The 25,237-nt window shown below is 40.6% G+C and overlaps 2 protein-coding genes across 6 annotated transcripts in view; one reads left to right on the plus strand and one right to left on the minus strand.

Moving 5' to 3' along the window:
- STARD4 (StAR related lipid transfer domain containing 4) overlaps positions 1-4,333 on the minus strand; it is a 20,762-nt gene extending 16,429 nt beyond the window's left edge. For 2 of the 3 annotated variants that reach the window (XM_021077159.2, XM_085008233.1), the window contains exon 1: positions 4,280-4,333. The gene's annotated coding sequence lies outside the window, so the exon portion shown is untranslated. 3 annotated transcript variants of the gene reach the window in all.
- LOC102158757 (uncharacterized) lies at positions 4,069-25,237 on the plus strand. 3 transcript variants are annotated; one of them, XM_085014228.1, is made up of 5 exons: positions 4,069-4,651; positions 4,990-5,087; positions 10,731-10,965; positions 13,234-13,333; positions 21,877-25,237. In XM_085014228.1, exon 1 carries the CDS (start codon positions 4,069-4,071, stop codon positions 4,558-4,560), a length of 492 nt encoding a protein of 163 aa, XP_084870354.1. In that variant the 3' UTR covers positions 4,561-4,651; positions 4,990-5,087; positions 10,731-10,965; positions 13,234-13,333; positions 21,877-25,237. The 3 variants fall into 3 exon arrangements, 1 of the variants encoding a protein (XP_084870354.1); XR_014838525.1 differs by lacking the exon at positions 10,731-10,965 and having other exon boundaries at positions 4,582-4,651; XR_001307128.3 differs by lacking the exon at positions 10,731-10,965 and having other exon boundaries at positions 4,650-5,087.

A 25,237-nucleotide genomic window follows, 5' to 3' on the forward strand; every position in this document is an offset into this window, starting at 1 on the left:
TGTTCTTGAATAAGATGTGCCTTTACCACTTCAATGTCTGTACGTCTCTGGTTTTCTGTGACGCTGTCTTTGGATATTAGCTTTCATGGCCCACAGCCAGACAGTCTGATTCAAGTGGGTCTGTTCTTGAATAGGCCCCCAAAATCTAGGTCCTTTAAAAAGCGTCACTGGGAGTTCCCATCGTGGCACAGTGGTTAACGAATCCGACTGGGAACCATGAGGTTGCGGGTTCAATCCCTGCCCTTGCTCAGTGGGTTGATGATCCAGCGTTGCCATGAGCTGTGGTGTAGGTTCCAGACGCGGCTCGGATCTTGCATTGCTGTGGCTCTGGTGTAGGCCAGTGGCTACAGCTCTGATTCAACCCCTAGCCTGGGAACCTCCACATGCCGCTGGAGCGGCCCAAGAAATGGCAAAAAGACAAAAAAAAAAAAAAAAAAAAAAAAAAAAAAAAAGTGTCACTGATCATTTTGTTATCCAGTCAGGAGTGGCAACCACTAATTTAAAAATTAAGGTGACAAAAATAAATCAGTGCTGTAATCAAATTTAAACAGCACAAAGCAGAGCATAAAAGCCATTAAGCATGATAAACATTAAAATGATATAGAAGGAAAGGGGAAAAAAATTTTCCCTCTACTATTGTCTTATGTTCTGTCTCTGGGACCTGCAAAGTAAATTGAAAAGTGATAGACTAACAAAAGAAAAGACAAAGTTTATTTGATTTTAATACTTTAACTGTTATTTGCAAAGAGGCCTTCAAAGAAAAAAAAACTGGAGACCCAGAAAAGCAATTATACCTGGGGCTTATACACCATTTTAACAAGGGTGATAAATTGTGGAGAAATGACAAGGGAAAGGGATTTGAGCTTCTAAGGGTGGTAAATTATGGGAAGCTAAGTATATGGGAAGAAACTAACAAGAGATAAGGGCTATTTTAGTAAAGTGTGTTTGTGCAGACCATCCCAGTGCCAACTTTCTGTCTCCAGTGATAGCAGTTATTCTCCTGGTACAGGAGAGGGAAGAGGAAAGACCTTCACAAAAGGAAATTTATATTCTACTTGTAGGCAGATAGTGGAAGTAAAACTAGTTCCTTCTGCATTTGCTGCTTCTTAATTGCCTTCAGCTCAAAGTAACCTTTATTCCAAAGTGGCGTATTTGGGGGGGGGGGTTGCCATATCCCTTCAAAAACATGGGAAAGTATATATAAAAAATTCAGTAATATCAAACTTAGGATCTATGGAAGTGATAACAAAATGTTTAACAAGTATAGATCCCACTCATAGACAAAATGTGGATGAGCTTGTTCAAAAGGTTGGCCAGTCAGGAATATATCTCATTTCCACTCAAGAGACTGCCAACTGGATAGGCAGTACAATGACCTTATTTAAGGGCATGTAATAAACAAGCACAAGTTCTGAGAGAGGACATGCAAAAGAAAGTTGATTTATCTTACTGGGATCATTATCATAGACAACACTCTTTAAATCCAAAAGTCACTTGCCAGATTCCTGTGGCTGGAAGATAAGATTATTTTTCAAAACTCTTTGATAGAAATAAAAGATGAAGTGGAAAACAGAGACAACATTATCTTTATGCAAATCTAGCATAAAAAAAGTAAGCAATAAAAAACTACCTGTAAAGATGAGAATCTGAATCTTTAAGGTGTTCACCTTAGTTATCATTTAATCCTACTGGTTAATATAAAGCACAAACTCCTTAATATGGCTTATGGGCCCTTTTATATTTTGGCCAAGCTCATTGCCTAATTGCCTTTCTTAGCTCCCCCTCCAATGTTAAATACTCCTATTAATGAGATTCTTTAGGTGTGGTGGGTAGGAGGTAGGAAAAAAAGAAAGCAAAGTAAATATAAACTTGGAAAGCTGTCTTTTAGCCCAATGGCCTATACAGCCAGGCAGTTAACTCTTACATGGATCTTTTTTCATCAAGACTAAGTCCAAAAATGAATAACAGTTACTGTCTAAGCTGATAATCTGTGTGTGTGTGCAAGCAAGACAGAGCATCTCTCAAGAACCAAGGTGGGGGGGGGGGGCAGGGGAACAGTATTAGGGTTATCAATATTTTGGTGCTCTCCTAATACAGCACACTCGTACTAATTGGAAAGAAAGCACACAATATGCCCTACTGCAGTCTCTTTCTGTGGAAATGGTCGGGAAATGTTTTAAATACATGTGAACTCCCTCTTACTAATTCTTTTATTTTCCTTCTTGACCTTATATCAGGAAATTCTCCAACTCCAACACTTACATGTCAGAGAAAACAGGTACTACTTAAACTGTGTCAAAATCTAACAGCTCAAGGGTTATACACTCTTCACAATGCTATGACCAAGTGCTGAGTAATATCCACCTTTATTTTTTCCTTAATCTTTTTGTTCATGTTTTCTATGTTTATGTCTTTGAAGTGATCACTAGTGTAGACAGTGACTGCCATGACAGAGGGGCAACTTTCACAAGTTAAAAATTTTCTTGAGGTCATTTTTTTTTTTTTTTTTTGGTCTTTTTTGCCATTTCTTGGGCCGCTCCCACGGCATAAGGAAGTTCCTAGGCTAGGGGTCTAATCAGAGCTGTAGCCACTGTCCTACGCCAGAGCCACAGCAACACGGGATCCAAGCCACGTCTGCAACCTACACCACAGCTCACAGCAATGCCAGATCGTTAACCCACTGAGCAAGGGCAGGGATCAAACCCGCAACCTCAAGGTTCCTACTCGGATTCATTAACCACTGCGCCATGACGGGAACTCCCTCTTGAGGTCATTTATCAGCACCAGAATCTTTGACCAATACAATTTCAATTTTTGTCAAATGTCAATGAAATGATCATAGGTTTTAATTAAATATGGAACATAATAAACATTTTAACCTCTAAGAACTGAATGCCATAAAAATCTGTACTTATGTAGTATAATTAAGTCAGAAGTCCCTTATTAAAGAAGCTCATAATCAGAATTGTTTTACATTCCATTACCTAATTGATATGGGTTTCATTTATGTGAACAGCTTCAATTTAACATGTCATAGATTTCTCGCAAAGATGTGCAAACTAAGGCCTTGTAAATTAAATTATATAGTCTACCTAACATAAAAATTTCAGCACATACTTAATTTCCAATCAATTTTGAATTTAGTAATTCAGCTTTTCGAATTTGGTCAAGTACAGTAGTTTCTCATTTTTGAGACTGGCCATAGCAGGAATGCAACAGAGAAGCCTTTTTCTGCCATGTGACTAATGAATACTCCTCTGATTTGGTGCTAACTTTGGCTTATTTTAGGACAAGCTTTATAACACTAATGAGATTTTTACAACACTTAAGACAATATTAAATTCTAATACTGTCACAACTTTGAGTTCAAGTTAATGAACTCCTAATACTCTAATCCTTTATTTAAAAAAACTAACTAACTAACATTTACTGATCATTTACTATGTGATCGGTCTTTCTGGCCACTTTAAGTTGTATTATTTAATTTAATCCTCACAAACAACCTTAAGAGGTGATCCTCCAACTAAGAGGCAAAAGTATCAACAGAGAGATTAATTCGCTTATCCAAGAACACACAGCTAATAAGTGATGGAGCCAGAATTCCAACCCAGGACCTTTGCCTTCAGAGACTAAAGGTCAATTCTGTAAAACATTACACGCGGATCACAGGCTGAAAAAGACTACATTAAAAACTGTGACACCATGTTGCATCTGTCAAATTTTGTTTTGGCTCCTCAACCTGAAAACTCTCAGGTAATCTTTCTTAATTTTAAATGACAGATAATACCAACATTAATTTATTAAGGAATTACAAGAGTTAATACATTTAGTATCGAACCTGGAAAAGAGTAAGCTCTCAGAAGACTATGCCACTTAGCAACAACACATCTCAAAGCCTGGCCTGAGAGAATGGACCTTCGCGGTCTGTGCATCTACTAAGAACCGAGAAGCACTGTAGCCATCACAGAACACGACCTCAATGAGTCTTCACCAAGGCCGCCCGAAGCGAGGTTGTTACATCCGTTTCCCATTTGACAGATGAACTGAGGCATCATCGGAGTCCACACGATGGTGAACTGGGTAGAAGGGCGAGGTGCAAGCCCTGAAATCCTTCCAGCGCGACCCTTCCTCTCACTTCTAAGGTCCACAACCGCCCCGACGCCGACCCACCACCCTGGACCTCCACGGAGGCTTTCCTCGCCCACAGTCCAGAACAGCTCCGGGAAGACTCCCCTGCCTCCCTCCCTCCAGAGGGCCTCACTTTCATGCCTCTACTCACAGCGACCGAAGGTGGAGCGAGGAGCGGTCCGGAGTTCAGTCGCGCCGGGCTGGTACCGACTCCCCGGAGCTCTCGCTCAGCTTCCCCGCCCGCCGAAGCTTAGGCAGCAGCAGCCAGTGGGCGCGAAGCCACTGCTAGTCGCAGCCAATTGGAAGGCAAAAAGCTCTTCCGGGAAAGGCGGGCTGAATTCCGTAGCCACGCCCCCGGCACGAGCCTGGGGCTTCAGGGGTATTGGGGGCCGAATTTGGCCAGAGCAACGTGTGTTTGCTTGGATTGGCTAGCGGGGCAGCGTGCGAAGTGCTGATTGGTCGCTGGGAGATGGAACGATTTCGCGTGGGGTGTGAGTTGGTCCGAAGCTGGCCACCTGCGTGTGTAAGCAAGCTTGGGAGTTTGGCTCAGGCAGGGTGTCCTGTGGCATTTAATTGAGAAAGAACTTTACGTGGCGGTAAATCCGTCTGGAAGGGAAAAAAGCACAAAGAGGCTGTATAAGGACAGCGAGGGATAGACTGGCTTAAATTCGCGTGAAGATTTAGTATCGCGCGGCTGTACTAGTGATCCCAGGGCCAAAAGTCAAATAAGGAAGGAAGGAAACGCGCCCGTGAGAGAATAAAGGGCGCTTTGGCCTCCCGAGGTCTCTCACGACTCAGAGGCTTATAAACAAAGTCGCTGCCACAGTGTGAATTGACGTTTTGCCAAATTCTTGTCTTCAGATAAGGGAATTCTGAAAACGACCTTGAAAGTAGAGAAGAGGAGTGTGCAGATAGCTTTAGCAGCCTCGCAAAGGGTTCTTGTGTTCATCTATTTGAAGGTGAGTGACATTTCTTCCAGGGGCTGTGAAGTCACCCATCTGATAGGATGTCTGACAAATCCCGATACTGAAAATCAGAAGTTTGCAAGTTACATTTACTAGAATCTGTAATTTGAGAACCAAGATTAGAAAGGAATGCAGTGCTACACGATTAGACATTTTTGATAGACTTGTACTGAGAATAAATAATACTCCATATATGTTTAATTAGCATCACTGAAAGAATCACCAAATACCACTTGCTAGTTATCGCTGGCAGATATTTTAAATTCTATCTCAGTGTTACATATAAAAGGAGTAATAATTTGGGGATTACTTTTCCATTATCATCTTACCTGTATTCACCTGTAAAACACACCTGCGGGGCGGGGTACTATGTGGATTCAATGAGATATAAGGTATGTGTAACTTTAACCAAAGTACTTTTCCACGACTCTCTCAAGGTATTATCTATATATACATGCAAACAAGAACTACAGTAATTGGCCAATAATAACTAATAAGTGATTGGAGCCCAGGCATAACTCTTAAGGCAGATTTCATTTCTGAGCAGCTGAACTGGAAGTTGGTCTAGGTCTGCTGGACTTTAAAGCTGAAACTTTTAACCCCCAGGAAACTCATAATGTTTCCCAGCTCTCTGTTAGGCATCTACCTGTGCACAGCAGTGGGGGGGACCAGAAATGCAAAGCATAATCCCTGAAGATTTACAGTTAAATGGTAGAGAGAAACAAGTTCACATTAACCACTTCAGAAAAGTAGAAAATTAGTATCTCTCATTATTAGAGTTGAACTGTGGGCACGTAGCTCAGTAGCTCTGCATATTCTTTCACAGAATCTGGTGGAATATGTTTGAAACAAAATCAACTTGGCTTTTTTTTTTTTTTTTTGGAGGTGCTGCATAAGAGCTCACATCAAACTTATGCCTATAGGGAGGTTTTTGTTTCTTTGCCCTTTGCTAATCATCTGTTGCTGTGTTTTTCTCAGAAAGAAGTTGGGTTAATTCAAAAGCACCCTATATCTATAAAGTGGAATGCTAATAAAAGCAAAACTGCAGGTTCATAAAAAATAATATTATCTGAAGCTATTATTGAGGGTTATTGACCAGGCAGAGCACTAAGCATTTTACAGGTATTAATTCATTTAATCCTGATAACAATAATGTATGCACTATTATTATTATACTCATGAGGGAACTGTAATATATAGGGCAATAGACAGGTCCCTATACAAATAGTTTGGAATACATGCAGCAGAAGAAATTATCCTTCCATCTAGAGTTCAAGTATAAAAGAGACATATAATGTATCTGATCAGCTATAGAAAGTCACCCCAGGAGGAAAAATAGCTTCCCTGCCAGGCCTTGTATGTAATCAGCCTGAATTTTTTACATATCTAAAAAAAGGAATTTTCAAGAAGAAAAACAAAAAAGTTCCAAGACACAGAAATAATATATCCACTATTTCTGTCGGTGGCAATAAACCTAGAAATAAAAATAAATAAATAAAACTTGCACAAATATCCCCAACTCCTTGAAAAAAAGTTTTTTTAAATCTGTCCTCCAGACTCTCTTTGATCAGAAAGAAAACCAGCTATACTGAAGAACATTAATAAAATGTTTAGCATTAATATTAATAATTATTAACATTTATAAAAATAAAACCCCTACCTATCAAAACGGGGGAAATGACAAATTCTATACTTAGAAAATTTGATTCAGGAAAATTCATAGCTTTAATTCAAATCAACAAATATTTATAAAATCTCTGTTGTTAGAAACCTATTGGAGCTCCCATCGTGGCTCAGCGGAAACAAATCTGACTAGTATCCATGAGGATGCAGGTTCAATCCATGAGGCTTTGCTCAATTGGTTAAGGATCCAGCATTGCCATGAGCTGTGGTGTAGGTCGCAGATGCTGCTCAGACCTGGCATTGCTGTGGCTGTGATGTGTGTAGGCCAGTGGCTACAGCTCCGATTCTACCCCTAGCCTGGGAACCTCCATATGCCACAAGTGCAGCCCTAAAAAAAAGTCAGTTTGAGTTGACTTCCTCTCATTTGGGATGAAAGAGGTTTTAGGGAATAGAGGAACCCTTTTCTCTTGGAACACTTTCTTCCTGTGTTCCATCCAGCCATGGCCTGGAGTTAGGTGAAAACAGGGAGGAGGTGAGTGTTAGGAGGGAACGTCACAGCTGTAGCTATAAAGGAGGGAGGACCTGAACATTTCCATCTATGGCTATGGGGAAACAAGAATAGTTCCTGCATTCCTGGGTGGGTCCTGTGCCTGGCTGGAGCAACCTCTTGGTGTAGGGCATTTATATATACATGGGTAGAAGACATGCATGAAAATTACCTATTTCTTCTCTTGTTACAAGTATCTCAAACACCCAAGGTTGTGTTTAAAGGAATTTTAAGGCCAAGTTGTGTTTTCTATGTTCAAGTTCCATGAAATCCTCCTATATCCTTTCCATAAGCCTTCTTCACATCTTTTGAATGAGTTTCTTTTCCTTGTAATCAATCCCTGACTGTCATAGAAGTATATCCCTATCCCCTGGAGGAAATGTTTTCTATGCTTGAACTAATATCAACCATGATATTAACTACATATTCTTATCAAGGAAGGAGGCAGAAAACTTTGCACAAATCATTAAAATAACTGAGCCTCAGCTTCTTCACCTGCAATATGACATTGACCTACAAAAATCCAAACAGTATTGTTGTGGTACAAAAACAGATATTTAGATCAAGGGAACAGGATAGAAAGCTCAGAAATAAACTGATACACTTACAGTCACTTAATCTACGGCAAAGGAGGCAAGAATATGCAATGGAGAAAAGAGAGTCTCTTCAATAACAGATGCTGGGGAAACTGGACAGCTACATATAGAAGAATGAAATTAGAATATTCTCTAAAATCATACACAAAAATAAACTCAAAATGGATTAAAACCCTAAATGTAATACCAGATACAGAAACTAGAGGAAAGCATAGGCAGAACACTCTGACATAAATCACGGCAATTTTTTTTGGATCCATTTCCTAGAGTAATGGAAATAAAAACAAAATTAAATAAATTGTTTGCAGCAACATGGATGGAACTAGAGTTTCTCATGCTAAGTGAAATGAGAAATAGACAAATACCATATGGTGTCACTTACATGTGTAATCTAACATATGGCACAAAGGAACCCATCTACAGAAAATAAACAAACTCATGGATGCTGAGAACAGATTTGTGGTTGCCAAGAAGGGGGGGAGGGAGTGGGATGGCCTGGGAGTTTGAGGTTAGCAGATGCAAACTATTGCATTTGGAGTGGATAAGCTATGAGGTCCTGCTACATAGTACAGGGAACTATATCCAGTCACTGGTGATGGAACATGATGGAAGATAATATGAGTAAAAGAATGTATATATGTGTATAACTGGGTCACTTTGATGTACAGCAGAAATTGACAGAACATTGTAAGTAAACAATAATAAAAAATTTTAAAAATAAGTTTGTCTTATCCACCTTCAAAAAGAAAATAAATGGGAATTAAATAAGTTTAAAAGCTTTTGCACAGCAAATGAAAACATAAATAAAATGAAAATACAACCTACAGAATAGGACAAAATATTTGCAAACAATACTATCAACAAGGGATTAATTTCCAAAATATACAAAAAGCTCATACAGCTCCATATTTTAAAAAACTTAACAGCCCAATCAAAAAATGGGCAGAAGACCTGAAGAGACATTTCTCCAAAGAGGACATACAGATGGCCAACAGGCACATGAAAGATGCTCAATATTGTTTATTATTAGAAGTATACAAACCAGTACAGTCAGAATGGCCATCATTAAAAAGTCTACAAATAACAAATGCTGTAGAGGGTGTGGAGAAAAAGGAACTCTCCTACACTGTTGGTGGGAATGTAAATTGGTGCAGCCATCATGGGGAGCAGTATGAAGATTCCTTAAAAGACTAAAAATAGGAATTGCCTTGTGATTCACTGGGTTAAGAATCACATGTTGTCACTGCTGTGGCTCAACAGTTTGATCCCTGGCCCTGGAAATTCCACATGCTGTGGGCACAGCTAAAAAAATAAGTTAATTAAATAAAATAAAGTCATTTTAAAAAAAAACTAAAAACAGTTACCATGTGATCCTACAGTCCCAATCCTGGGCATGTATCTGGGGAAAATTCAGAAAGATACATGCACCCCATAGCAGCACTATTTACAATAGCCGGGACATGGAAACAACCTAAATGTCCATTGACACAAGAATGAATAAAGAAGATGTGGTACATATATAAATGGAATATTACTCGGGCATGAAAAAACAATAAAATAATGCCATCTGCAGCAACATGGATGGACCTAGAGATTATCATATTAAGTGAAATAAGTCAGAGAAAGACAAATACCATATGATATCACTTATACGTGAAATCTAAAAAATGATACAAATGAACTTATTTACAAAGCCAAAGTAGACTCACAAACTATTGAGTCTGTGAATACAATCTTATGGTTACAAAAGGAGATTGTGAGGGGTGGGAGAGATAAATTAGAATTTGGGGATCAACCTATACACACTACTACATGTGAAATAAACAACAAGGACCTACTGTATAGCACAGGGATCTATACTCAGTATCTTGTAATAATCTATAATGGAAGAGTCTGAAAAAGAATATATGTATACTGAATCACTTTGCTCTACACCTGAAATTAACACAACATTGTAAATGAACCATCTTTCGATTTAAAATTTTAAAAAAGTTTTCAATTTAAAAAAAATTTTTTAAGTGTATCTTCTTTGTAGGGTTGTTATAAGTAATCAAGACAGTGGCTGCAGAGGCTGGCACGGATTTTGATACTGACGGGCACACAGAAATGGCAGCAGGGGTTGGGGAAGAACCCTAGGATGAGAACACAAGTCAGAGTGTAGAGCAGAGGTCTCCAGATCTCACATACCTCCACATTATAGGAGGCATTTAAAAATACAGACTTCAAGCCCTATCCTGAAACTATGAAATCAGAATCTTTGGGGGTGAGGATCTAGGAATGCAATTTCTGGATGATATCCCACAGCTAATCTAAGACCAGTCTGACGCTTGCTTAAGACCCCCCAGGAAAGAAGAGGGAGCAAGCTTTGTTTGAGAAGAGAGCAGGTCAGAGACACAAGCAATTAAGATTCGGTGGGTGAAATACTGAATTGTCTATGGTATTTATTTCTGTTACTTCTTGTGCTTTACTCTTTTGTGCTGTCTGCTCTATTGTTTAAATCTTATGCTAATATTTTAAAAATACGCTTTTAAGAAAATTGAGGGCAGGAGTTCCCATCGTGGCTCAGTGGTTAACGAATCTGACTAGGAACCATGAGGTTGCGGGTTCGATCCCTGGCCTTTCTTAGTGGGTTAAAGATCTGGCGCTGCCGTGAGCTGTGGTGTAGGTTGCAGACTCGGCTCAGATCCTGCGTTGCTGTGGCTGTGGCGTAGGCCGGGGGCTACAGCTCCGATTAGACCCCTAACCTGGGAACCTCCATATGACACAGGTGTGGCCCTAAAAAGACAAAAGACAAAAAAAAAAAAATCCAGTCTGAAACTTTATAGTAAAACTTTGCTAATCTCTGCTTTAAAACATATTTCACCAATCTAGGTTTAAGATTTAAAAATTTAAAGAGAGGAGTTCCTATCGTGGCACAGTGGAAACAAATCTGACAAGGAACCATGAGGTTGCGGATTCGGTCTCTGGCCTCGCTCAGGGTTAAGGATCTGGTGTTGCCGTGTAAGTCGCAGATGCTGCTTGGATCTGGCATTGCTGTGGCTGTGATGTAGGCCAGCAACTATAGCTCTGATTAGACCCCTAGCTTGGGAACCTCCATATGCCGCAGGTGAGGTCCTGAAAAGACAAAAGACACACACACACACACACACACACACACAAAACCTGCTAAAAAAAATTAAAAATAAAATTTAAAGAGAGAAATTCAGTCTTGATACTCATCTGAGATTCCTTGTTTCCTTGAATCATGAATATCAAGCAGATGGGGAGGTGAAACCCCTTGATAAGGAAAAAAGTATAAGCAAATTCAATTGGACCAAGACCTTTGACTTAATAAGGTCAGTTACTCCTCCTGAGAATGTACTTTGTTCAAGGGAAGAGCACATTTGTAAATATTCCAGGGAAGAGAACATTGTATTACATTCGAATAAACAAAAGCACAAACTGATTGTGACATGTTTGCCTTTGACAAAGCTGATGTTTCTGGTTTCCCATTTCTCCTCTTAACTGTATTGTTTCCAGGGCCTCTTCTGTATCAGAAATACTTATAAAATATTTACATTCGCAGTCTGACTAGTCTTTATCTCCTTCCCCCCTTTTCTCTCACAGAATGAGAGCCCTTAATTTTCAGCTGGGCTCATCATAGTCCAGAGTAGCAGATGTTTGCCAGGCCCTCTGATAGCTAGAGCTCTGTGTGGACTTGGATCCTGCTAATCAGATGTGCCTGTGAGAGGTCTGCGGTGTAGAAGCCATGCTGTTATTGCTTCTGCAGGTCTAGGCAGCTTTCTGTCTCCCATTGCCCTGCCCCTGTTCAAGGTTGCTTTGGTCCTGGTGATTCCCCACTAGCTATAGGAACATCTGCCTTGGTGGCCCCACACTGCATTGATGGTTGTACTGTCCTCAAAGGATTCCTTCAGCCTCTCACTGATTCTCTAAGCCATAACAAAACCTGTACCAAATCCTTTTGATTAAACTAGTTAAAATGGATTCTGTTCTCTGCAAAGGAGCAATACAAAGCTTGGAATTGAGAAATGAGGTGATGCCCTGAAGGATATTAATGTATGTTTTCTTGATTTAGCAGTCCAATAAGCAGGTGACGAGGACAAGCCACAGTTGTCCCTCCTTATCCACTGATTCTGCATCTGCTACTTCAACCATAGAACCCAAGGATACTGAGGGCCGACTTTTTCTTTGCTAAGGAAAGGACTGAGGATCTGAAACTGTAGCAGACTCTCACCTGTGTCAGAAAATCTCAAATATTTGTGAGCCTGATAATTTGGTGTCTCCCAATGTTGGAAAAGTCCACTGTGTCTGTACCTCTACACTAAGGCAATAATAAGTGTTTGCTCTGAAGGAGTATGGTGGCCCCGGCTATTACAAACACCTCCCTGAAGTACTCTGGGCTAGACAAGAAGAATCAACCCAGCAACACAGATCAGATTAAGAGTGTCGCCTTACCATTCAAGGCCCTTATTTTAGGGCATTATGGAAGCTGTATTAGTTTGCTAGGCCACTGTACAAAGTACTATGAACTGGGTGGCTTAAACAACACAAAATTTATCGTCTTAGAGTTCTAGAGGCTAGACATTTGAGATCAAGGTGCAGCAGGGTGGTTTCTTCTGAGAGCTGAGAGGAAAATCTGTTCCATGACTCTCTTCTGGCTTCTAGTGGTTTACTAGCAACTGCAGGCATTCCTTGGCTTGTGGCTGCATCTCCTTGAGCTCTGCCTTTATCTTCACATGGCATTCTCCCTGTGTGCATGACTGTCCACTCTTCCTCCTTTTATAACGACATCAGTCAGATTGGGTTAGGGCTTACATTAATGACCTTATTTCAACTTGATTACTTCTGTAAAGATTCTGCCTCCAGGAGCTGCTGTCGTGGCTCAGAGGTTAACAAATCTGATAAGTATCCATGAGGACGCAGGTTCGATCCCTGGCCTCACTCAGTAGTTTAAGGATCGGGCATTGTTGTCAGCTGTGGTGTAGGTTGCAGATACAGCTCAGATCCTGTGTTGCTGTGGCTATGGCGTAGGCCAGCAGCTACAGCTCCGGTTCGATCCCTAGCCTGGGACCCTCCATATGCCATGGGTGCAGTGCTAAAAAGCAAAAAAAAAAGAAGATTCGGCCTCCAAATAAGGTCACATTCTGAGGTACTGGGAGAGTTAAGAATCAAAACATCTTTTTTGGTGGGGAGGCCCAATTCAGCCCACGAACACCACAGATAGGTTGAAAAGAGCCTGTGAAGATCATAGCAAGTAATAATTAAAGCCAGATCTGAAAGTGTGTGTGTGTGTTTTTCTGTATTTCTGTGTCTGTGTGTCTGTGTGGGCATGGAGAATAACTCACCAGTCACTTCCTGGATCTCCTGTCCACAGGTAGCCACATCTGAGCCTGATAGAGAGAACTTTGCGTTGACGTCCTGGCCTGTGAGCTGCGTTTAGTCTCTGGATGGGACTTTGAAGTCATACTCCTCAGGTAGAGTCTGAATTATCCTCTCTTTGGGGAAAGGGGTGCTTGCAGATCCCAGAGGTGGAAGTGGTGGTCTGTGGCAGACTGCTAGATGTCCTCCAACAGCTGTTCTTTCCCTTTTTTTTAGTCTATGGCAGTAGAAAATCTAATTTTTTATCTGGACGCAAGATCAGTCCAAATAAAGACTGTATTTCTGAGCCTCCCATGCAGCTGCAGCTTTGGTTATGAGTTAGTTTCTGCCAGTCAGCTGCTCTCTTGGAATATTTAAAAGGCAAAAGCTAGGAGGGGCAACGTGAAAGTCTCTTGCTTGCCTGCAATGGCTTCTCTACCAGGGAGGCTTTCCTGGTTGTGATAGAGGCAATGTAGTTTTAGAACTGGTGACTATAGCGTCAGCTTCCCAAATGGATAAGCGCCTTCCTGAACGCAGAAGAGACAGTAGGTCCCTAGGGGCCTAGTTTTATGTGTGACTCTCAGATTTGTTTTTGAGAGCTCAAACTATAACCTACTTTATCAGTCTTCCCTACAGTTTTATATGGCATAAGACTCCATAGAAAATTCCTTCTCTATTTAAACTAGGAGAGAGATTAGATTTACTGTCACTGAGTTTGTCCAATGAGAACTGGAATTTTTTTTTTCAATTTATGGATGTTGCTGGATGAAGAAACAAAGGCTTAGAGACAGTAGTGAGCTGGTAAACCAGCTGTCTAGTGGGGGAAATTGCCCCATTTGTAGCATTTGACACCATCTATGGTAACTACTCTTACCATGGATGATTCCAAGTCTCCAAAATTTAAAAAATTGTAGGCAAAATTCCTGAAAGTGTAGCAACTGGAGTTTACAAACTGGCTCCTGTTCTAACACACCACTGCTTACAGAATGTAACTTTCCCAAGGTATCAAGTCAGTAAGTATTTAATAAAAAGATCGAAAATAGAATGACATTTATTCTACCTAAAAAACTATTGTACCTTATCAAGAGAGTTTTGGGCTCTCAGCATAACACTAAATATTTACATCACGTGGTATAAATGCTTTCAATGAGTTTACTTCAGAGATTTAGTTAATGAATGTTGAGGCAGTAGTGGAGGAGTTCGTAGTATTTTAAAAGCTTTAGGGAGGATGTGGGTAAATGGTCATTACCGTTATTATTACATGCACATGACATAAACAGAGATTTGAACAGCTTAAGACCATCAAAGTTGCAGACAGGACTTAAGAAATAAGGGAAATATAATTAATAAATTTAAAGGTGGTGCTTCTTGACTCCATTGAAACTTAGTTTGCGGTTGAGATAGTAAAACAACTGACCTGCTAGAAAATTCCTGAAGACCACAGAGTGAATTGAAACTGGGCTTTCTTCAAGCACATTTAGATGATCATAGTATTGCTTCTGTTAAGGAAGTGATAAAGAAACTGTTTGGCTGGGTGGCGGGGGGTGGGGGGGGAGTGTTGTGAGGAAATTTGATGCTTAGTCTAATTAGTTAAGACCTGGCCATTGATGGAGCCTCCGAGAACAGTGAAGCCAGGCATCTATTCTTTACCTCACTGTTGCTGGGACAACCTGGCCAAGACAAAAAGTAAGTGTTCAGAAGAAACCTTAAAATAAGATGACAGATCTTATTTTTGGAATTTGAGCAAAAAGCTAAATAATACTAAAATAACAGGTAAATTTTGCAAATGCACACAATAATGAACATTTCATAGATCTTAGCATTCTAAAACTATAAGGCGAGAATGGTAGGAAAGAGAAGTACAAAGGACAAGAAGTGGGTAAAGAAAGATGTGATTGTGAGGCTCAGACATGGACCTTCTCCTTGTATTGAACAAACCAACCCACCAAGCCACCGCCCTGAGCCCGGTCTCCCATGGCCCCACTGGGCTGTGTTCTCTCTGGGCTTTATGGACAGGAAGGCTTGGTGAGTTCTCCTTCTCTAGTCAGGTGACCAAACAGGTTTTGCTTTCGTTTTTTGTTTTTTATTTTTTTGCTTTTTAGAAGGTGTATGGAATTTCCCAGGCTAAGGGTCAAATCAGAGCTACAACTGCTGGGCTAAGCCACAGCCACAGCAACACTGGATCCGAGCCTCGTCTGTGACCTACACCACAGCTCATGGCAATGCCAGATCCTTAACCCACTGAGCGAGGCCAGGGATCAAACCTCAGCCTAATGATTCCTAGTCCGATTCGTTTCTGCTGAGCCACGACAGGAACTCCAGGTTTTGCTTTCGCACAAGTAAAACTATAGTAAGATTAGAGGTAATTCTCAAATCTGCTGTTTCTTTATATGGAAACAATATAATTCAAAAGGACAAACCATTTTGAGACTGAGAATTCCCTCGAAAGTAAGGTGGAGTTATATGAATCCTGTTCTTCCTCAGATATAATTGCTTTGAAAGCGTTTCTCCTGGTTTCCTTTTATGAAGAAAACTTTATTGAGTAATTAGAAAATATTACCACTTGACAAGTGAGAACAAACGCTAAGAAAATAGATACTTCAAGATAAGCGTGAAGACACAATTTTATCTAAAAATGCTACTTCTTCATAGATGGAAATTAATGTTAATTTCCGCCTCAGTCACAAGTGTGATAGTCTTTTGTTTTCACATTTCTTCAACCCCTTCTGACATCTTCCTCTGTCACCACCACAGCCTCATGTTAATAGTATTATATTGGAATCCTAATGGTATGGAACACATTTCCCCACTTCTACTCTTTCTCAGCCCAAATCTATCCTCTACTAAGTAGTTCCTGACTAATTTTCCTAAATCACTGCTTTTATGAGGCAGTATTTTTCCACAAACTAATGATCCATGTGTGATTTATTAAAGCATTATGGAAATTTGTCCCAAATTAGAAAGAGCCAAGTTGTGCCACAATAGAGGATTATTAAATCTGATTCAGTATATCAATAAAATGTTATGCAGTCATTAAGAACATGTTATAGAAAACATTATCGACCTGAAGAAAATATGTGTTGGAGTTCCTGTGTGGTGCAACAGCATGGGTAGTGCCTCTGCAGCGCCAGGATGCAGGTTCAATCCCTGGCCTTGTACATTGGGTTGAAGGATCCAGCATTGCTGCAGCTGCAGCAAAGGTCGCAACTGCAGTGCAGATCTGATCCCTGGCCCAGAAACTCCATATGCCGTAGGGCAACCAAAAATGAAAAGAAAAGAAAAAATATTTGCACACTGTTGAGTATAAAGAAAAGCATGAAACAAGCCACCTAGCAATATTTACAGATTCTATGAAAAGAAGTAACCACTCTGATTCAGAACTTTTGCTTCTTGGAATTTATCTGAGAAAATACTAAAGAATGGGTGCAAAAATTCCAAGTTCATCTTCATCCAAGAATTGTTTTTAATTGCACAAAAATTATAAACAACCTACAAGTCCAAAAATATGGGGTTGAATTTCTGTGTGCAATCAAGCTAGAGTAACAAAGTATGTTCTCTGACCACAGTGAAATTAAATTAGAAATCAATAACAGAAAGTTATCTGGACAAGCATTTAATTCTTAAATACTTGGAAATTAAATGACATACTTTAAAATAACTCATGAGGAGTTCCCGTTGTGGCTCAGCACATTGAGACCCGACTAATATGCACAAGGATGTGAGTTCAATCCCTGGCCTTGCTCATTGGGTTAAGGAGAATTGCTTCAGTTTGCAGTTTAGGTCAAAGATGCAGATTGGATCCCGTGTTGCTGCGGCTGTGGTGTAGGCTGGCACCTATGACTCTGATTTGACCCGTAGCCTGGGAACTTCCATATGCAGCAGGTGCAGCTGTAAAAAGAAAAACAAACAAACCAAAAATATTCATGAGCTAAAAACGAAATCTAAAGCAAAATTAGGAAAAAATTTAACTGAATAAAAGTGAAAACATAGCATATGAAAATTTATGGTATACAGCTAAAGCAGTAATATTACCTAAAGCAGGAATATAGGTGGAATATTTTTCCCTTATACCTATATTAAAAAATACCTATAATACAAAAGAAGATCTTGAGTGAATGGCATCAGCTTCCAACTTAAGAAGCAACAAACAAAAAAAAGTCCAAGTCTTTTAGATACAAACTACCAGGCTTATTCAAGAAGAAATAGATAACCTGAGGAGCCCTATATGAAGATACTGAATTTGAAGTTTTAAACCTTCCCACAAAGAAAATTCCATTCTTAGATGCCTTCACTGATGATTCCTACCAGCCATTTAGGGGAGAAAGAATATTTCAACACAAACTCTTCCAGAAAATCGAAGAGTTCTCAACTCGTTCTATGAGGTCAGTACTCTGATCCTGAAATCAGAAAAAGATACTATAAGAAAACTACAGGACAATATCCCTCATGAACATAGAGACAATTCTTAAAAAATTTTGACAAGTCAAATCTAACACTATCAAAAGATAACACAACCTGACTGAGAGGGGTCTGTCTCAGGAATGAAAAGAGCGTTAACATTTGAAAAACAATTCAAATCAGTGTAACTTACCATGTCAACAGACTCAAAAAGGAAAACGATGTTATCTTCTCAATAGATGAAGAAAAAGCATTTGACAAATAACCAACTTTGATCCTGGAAAAACTCTCAGCAAACTAGGAATAGAAGGAGTAGCCTCAGCCTGATAAAGGGCACCTATGAAAACTGTAGTGCTAACATCATAATGTGAAAGATGAAATTCTTCTGCTAGGGTGTGGAGACATGCAAGGATGTCCACTCTCATTGCATCTACTTGACAATGTACTGGAGGTTTTCTCCAGTCCAGCCAGGCAAGAAAGAGAAATAAAAGACATCCAGACTGGAGATGAAGAAGTGAAATTGTCTTTAATCACAGATAACATGATCATCTATATAGAAAATCCCATATATATCAACATATTTATTAGAGCTAATAAGTTTGGCAAGATTGGAAGATGTGAAATCAATACACTAGCAATAAACAGCTGGAAATTGAAATTAAAATAAAAATACCATTTATGATCACATAAGAACATGAACTACTTAGCAATAAATATAACGAGAAAATGGGTAAGACCTGTGCACTGCAAACTACAAAATATAGTGAGAGAAATTAACTCCTACATAAAGACAAATGCTGTATTTATGGATAAGTATGGAGAAAATATCAGTTCTCCCCAATTTGATCTATAGATAAAATACAATCTTAATTAAAACCTCTGCAGGGGCGTTCTCTTTTGGCCTAGTGGGTTAAGGATCCAGTGTTGTTCCTGCTGTGGTGTGGGTTTGGACCCTGGCTCTGGAACTTTAACATGCCGCAAGTGCGGCAAAAAAAAAACAAAAAAACAAAAAATAAAAACTCAGCATGCTAACTTGTAGATGTTGACAGCTAATTCTAAAATTCAGGTGGGAATGCAAAGAACATCAAATAGCCAAGACTAACTTTGAAAAAGAAGAAAAAAGTTGACTAATTTTACCACCTGACTTCAGGTCTTAGTATAAAGTTACATTGATCTTTTGTAATATTAGAATTAAGAAAGACAAATAGATCAATAGAATAGAATAGCAACTATAGCAATAGACTCACACATATATGTTTAATTGATTTTCAAGAAAGAGGCAAAGGCAATTTAAAAACATGATGCTAATTGAGTAAACTATTTTGTAACCATTAAATTTTGCTGTAAAAACGCATGTCAACAGGAGTTCCCATCGTGGCTCAGTGGTTAAAGAATCCAACTAGGAACCATGGAGTTGAGGGTTCAATCCCTGGCCTCGCTCAGCAGGTTAAGGATCTTAGTATAAAGTTACATTGATCGTTTTATTTATTTATTTATTTTTTTGCCACACTTGTGGCATGTTAAAGTGCCATGAGCCGTGGTGTAAGTTGCAGACGTGGCTCGGTCCCACGTTGCTGTGGCACTGGCATAGGCTGGTGGCTACAGCTCCGATTCCACCCCTAGCCTGGGAACCTCCATATGCCACAGGTACAGCCCTAGAAAAGACCAAAAACAAAAAACAAAAAAACACATGTCAACATAGCAAAGTAATCATGATGTATTAAAAGAAAACTGTAGGGTCTAAAACAGTGTGTAAATTATTATTCTATTTTTGAATAGAATCTATATTTTTTCTAGAAGGATACATAGATACATACATGCATGCACACATAATAAAAGCGATTGCTGAAGTTCCTGTTGTGGCTCAGTGAAAACAAACCCGACTAGTACCCATGAGGATGCGAGTTTGATCCCTGGCCCCACTCTTTGGGTTAAGGATCCAGTGTTGCTGTGAGCTGCAGTGTAGGTCGTAGACACAGCTCCGATGTGGTGTTGCTCTGGCTGTGGTGTAGGCCTGCAGCTATAGCTCTGATTCCACCCCTGGCCTGGGAACTTCCATGTGCTACGGGTGCAGCTGTAAATAATAAATAAATAAATAAAAAGTGATTGTTAATAGCAGGAACTTGGAGGGAGTCCCCTGGTGCTCTAGCAGTTAAGTGTCCCACATATCACTGCTGTGGCTCGGGTTCAATCCCTGGCCTGGCAACTTCAGCATACCACAGGTGTGGCCAAAAAAAAAATAGTAAGAACTTGTAACTGCTTATAATTTTAACTTTACTTTCATTGTTTATGCTTCTATTTTATTTATTTATAATAGATATTCACTGCAATAAAAGATAAAATGAAAATATCGGAGTTCCCATCGTGGCTTGGTGGAAACAAATCTGACCAGTATCCATGAGGACACAGGTTCAATCCCTGGCCTCGCTCAGTGGACTAAGGATCTGGCATTAGCGTAAGCTGTGGTGTAGGTCGCAGACACGGCTAGGATCTGGCATTGCTGTGGCTTGAGTAGGCCAGCATTTGCAGCTCCAATTCGACCCTTAGCCTGGGAACCTCCATGTGCCACAGGTGCCCTAAAAAGACAAAAAGACAAAAAAAAAGAAAATATTAAAATACTATCACATTATCATGTGAAGTGTAATAACATTGTTGTTTGGGAAAAATGTGGTGTGTGTAACGTAAAGATTGAAAATATATTCCAAGTAATACAAAGAGGTGGAGTTCCACACGGTCTTTTATCTTTGTCCTTCTTTGTTTGCAAACTTTCAACACTGGGCATATCTTGATTTTGAAAAATTATAAAGCAGATTAATGTAATTTTTTTAATGCTTAGTAATTCTCTATAACTACCCCACTAAGATCTAAATTCTTAATCCGATGTTAAGATCCTCTATGAACAATATGACCCCAAACTAACCTTTCTGATTTTCCTCTCTTCCCCCATGAGTCCAGTTCTCTACTTCATTTACCTGGTTCTGTTCACAGCACCCACCCTCCCTCCCTTCGCGCACTGCACTGTTACCTTTGCTTGCTGTCCCTTCTTACTCAGGCCATGCGTCCTTCTCCTCCTTATTAGAGCTAATAAGTTCGGCAGTGTTGGAAGATGTGAAATCAACACACTAGCAACAACCAAGTGGAAATTAAAATTAAAATACCATTTATGATCACATTTCTATTTCATACCAAAGTTTGAAGTCAAGTTCAAGTCTCTGAATTCTTGTGGCACTTCTGTCTTTCCCATGTGTTTGAAACTCCACCACATTCTAGTTACTGGATAAGCAAGCGTTAGGTTAGTGGGGAGAGTTTTTGATGCCACAGTCCTAACGTACATACTTACCTTATGCTAAGGAGAATTAAGATTCTGGAGCTTGACTGTTAGGTTTTAAATCCTGGCTTTAGGAGTTCCCGTCGTGGCGCAGTGGTTAACAAATCCGACTAGGAACCATGAGGTTGCGGGTTCGGTCCCTGCCCTTGCTCAGTGGGTTAAGGATCCTGAGTTGCCGTGAGCTGTGGTGTAGGTCGCAGACGCGGCTCAGATCCCGCATTGCTGTGGCTCTGGCGTAGGCTGGTGGCTACAGCTCTGATTCGACCCCTAGCCTGGGAACCTCCATATGCCGCAGGAGCAGCCCAAGAAATAGCAACAACAACAACAAAAAGACAAAAGACAAAAATAAATAAATAAATAAATAAATAAATCCTGGCTTTACCTGTTAATAAGTGGTTGATCTTGGGGCAAATTATCACATTTTTTAATCTCAGTTTTCTTTTAAAAATCATATACAAGAGGACATACCTTGTCGTGAGGTAAATGAGTAGTACTTTAAACTATTAGAATATTGCCTGGAATGTGGCAAACACTCAACGATGTCAGCTATGTTATTACAATTATTACTACTATTGTCATCACAACCCTTCAGACCAAGACTTAGTCACATACATCCTGTTGGTAAACCCAGAAGTTTAAGGGCTCAGAAAGCATTCTGAAATAACTCCTATATTTTACTTTCCAATATCTTGTCCCCTTAATCTAATATTACTCATATGCTGTCTGTCCATAAGCCATTTTTAGGCAGCAAATAAAGTTAGAATTTAGAGCTGATGGAAAATTAAATGTCCAAGTGCAATGCCCAGTTTTGCCCACAAGGTGGCAATAAAACACCATCTATGATTTTTAAATCACCTAGGAGAAACTCATAATTTAGCTATTCCATATTTCACCTTTACTGACACAATTGCTAATTTCTCCCTTCTCACCTAGGGACAAAGGCGAGAGAGGGAACCAGGAGTCGGAACTCTTCCTCTTCGAGACCACGGGGCGTGGTCAGAGGGACTTCCTAGCTTGGCTGCATATCCTGACAAGAAGCCTGCAAAGGTCGTGTTCTATAAGAAGCACTGTTCATCTAACCCATGCACTCTGGATATGAAAAACTCTGATTTTTCCACTACTTGCTGCCAAAAAAATAGGTGGAAGCTTCTTTACCTGCAGGCTTCCTCTGGCTAATTGTTCCATGAGTGGCAGCAATGCTGTGGTCTGACATGAGAGAGCACAGGCGTCCAGCAGTGAGGATGGAGGCAGAAATGAGGTTTAATTTTACTTTTTAATCTTTTTAGGGCCACACCTGTCACATATGGTTCCCAGGCTAGGGTTCACATCGGAGCTGTAGCCGCTGGCCTACACCACAGCCACAGCTCAGGCACACAGGACCCGAGCCTCATCTTTGACCTTCACCACAGCTCACGGCGACACCAGATCCTTAACCCACTGAGCGAGGCCAGGAATCGAACCTGCATCCTCATGGATGCATCACATTCGTTTCTGCTGAGCCACAACAGGAACTCCCAGAAATAAGGTTTAATGCTGAGGAGGTTGTCGGTGACTCATCTAAGCAGCCTGCACAAGTTCAAGGGAAGGCTTGTGTCCCTGGGGGTCAGTGCTCTAATGATTTGCAAATACAAAATTCTCAGTCTCTGTATCTGCAAGTCCTAAACATTCAAATTTGAAACATAGGGTTGTCCACTGTATTTAAAGTTTTTGAGTATATTCTCCCCCAAGTGGCTACCACCAGCCATTTCTTGCCAAGGAACAGCTCCTCTCTGCACTTAGAGATAATGCCTGAGAGCCTCAGGCCACTGCCCCTGCCGCCGCTGTGGAGTGCAGAGAGAACAGAATTCCCTTCTCCTTTTGTTAGGGGAGGGAGGGGGACCTTCCAGATCCAGGTCAAGTCTCTAACTGGTCTAAACCTAGACCCCCGCTCCTGCAAACCTACAAATGTTCTCTACAGATGCCACTTCTCAGAACAAGTAAGTCATTATGTGTTAAAACTGCAAAACATCAAATTTACCATTTTAGCCTTTTTAAAGTACACAATTCGGTGGCATTTAGTACATTCACAACTTGTGCCACTGTCATCATTACTCATTTCCAGAAGTTTTTTTATCATCCAAACAGAACATTTGTGCACATTACACAAAAACTTCCCATCACCTCCTCCCTCAGGGGAATACTTTTAAACACTTTTGGTGCCAACACAATCTGTAGCTGTTTTTACACCTCTTTTACAGGCTTTTGTTATTTTATTTATTTAAAAACACTTATTAGGCAACCATACGGGGTGAACTCAGGTAAATTCCTGGAGGAACTTGCAGTGAAGGAACTTGCAATGAGCTAAGACAGAGACACAGATAGATGATAACACACAGTGTGATAAATGCTACAATAGAGAAAGGAAAGAAGAGAACTGGCTAGAGATCTAGTGTTTATGGAACACAAACTGTCAGATTGCAACAAGTGCTTCTGCATTTCATTTCCCTTCATAATAGCCCTGTAAAGTAATTACTGTTAACCCACTTTGTGGATAAGGAAGCTCAAATCTAGAATGGTCTAGCAAGTTGCCTACACATTCAGTAGCGGGTGCAAGCCCTAAGCAGACAAGTGCCAAACCAGGCTGGGTGATTAGCCAGCTTCATGCATGTAGGTTTGTGCTCACAGTTCCCTGGACCTTAGTTTTCTTGTGTAAAATGGCAGAACTACACTAGTAGACCTCTTAGGGCCTTTACATCAGGAAGCTGAAGAAGACTGAGTGGACATGGATCATTCGAGTTGCAGATCTGAAGAAACCGAAGAGAATTCCGCACCTTTGGACTCAGCCTGAGAGGGCCACTGAACTGAGACCCCTTTAGCTGGATGGGTGGGGCTTTGGGACCACAGAAGTGAGACTTCTAAATCAGTTTGGGACTCAAGAACTGCTTAACATGGAGTTCCCACTGTGGCTCAACGGTAATGAACCCAACTAGTACCCATGAGGACAGGGTTTCATCCCTGGCCTCACTCAGTGGGTTAAGGATCCGTCATTGCCACAAGCTGTGGTGTAGGTCACAGACATGGCTCCTATCCTGCATTGCTGTGCATTGGCCAGCAGCTGCAGCTCTGATTCAATCCCTGGCCTGGGAATCTCTACATGCCATGGGTGTAGCAGCTAAAAAAAATGACAAAAGGAAAAAAAAGAACTGCCAAACAGAGGGGGTTGGACTTGGTCTGATACATTTTGCTGAGTTACTAATTTGCGTTCTCTGCCTCAATTTCCTGTTTTCTTTGCTCCATACTCAGACATCCAAACTACCTTCCGCCCCAGGATAAGCCTGTGGCAGGGAGGCTTGTATTCAAACCTACCCACCTAGAGATTATATGGAGGGAGCAGAGGGAAATACGATCAGGAGGGGACTGAAATGTAGGTCTTAGATAAGATTCCTCCAGGCTGGGAGGGAGACAGTCAAAGGTATTGGGTGGGATTCTCAGAAGTTTACTTAACTGTGTCCTGGCACTGCTGATGGGGTGGAGGTAGAAAACCCTCAGACAAACCAGGTGGGGTGTCGGCAGAGCACCATAGCCTCACATCAGTAGCAAATATGGGTAGATCTCCCCAAATACATAACAGAATATGATGCTTTCAGGCCCGGATCAATGCTGTGCTCTCTGCCTGGAGAGGTCGTCCTTTCTTATCTACCTGTTGACTTTCTATGTCAAAGCAAAACTGCACCAAAGTTAAACAGGCAAGGAAGCCCTAATTCAAAGCTATTGCAAGAAGGGATCGGACTCAGAACCAAGTCTGAACTCAACTCCACTGAAACAAAGAGGATTTTTAAGAGCCAGACAAGCTGGAAGAGTACTCAGGATCATTAGGGGGATGTGCCCACACACTGAGTAACTCCTGAGTTTGTAAAGGATTTTTCCTGTGATGAAAGGTGGTGTTTGCCAGGTGGTGCCATGGAAGTTAGGCTCCTCCCTCCCACAGTGACTGGGTATGGGGGTGCCATACTCCTTGATGAAAAGGAATGACTCCCAGGTCCTTGAGAAAGACAGTCTTGGGGTGTAAAACTGGCAAGGGGCTGAGGCTCTTCAGAAGGTTTACATCTCAAAGGGCATAGATCCTGCTGTAGAGCCCTGGGAACTGTATCTCGTCACTTATGATGGAGCATGATAATGTGAGAAAAAGAATGTATATATGTATGTGTGACTGGGTCACCTTGCTGTACAGTAGCAAACTGACAGAACACTGTAAACCAGCTATGATGGGAAAAATAAAAATCATTTAAAAATAAATACATTTTTTAAAAGGGCA

Source organism: Sus scrofa, chromosome 2 (genome assembly GCF_054392235.1).
Source record: "Sus scrofa isolate SSC_HxYL_T2T_F1_AM1 chromosome 2, Sscrofa_HxYL_maternal_Yorkshire_Landrace_v2.0, whole genome shotgun sequence".
In the NCBI taxonomy this organism is placed as follows: Eukaryota; Metazoa; Chordata; class Mammalia; order Artiodactyla; family Suidae; genus Sus; species Sus scrofa.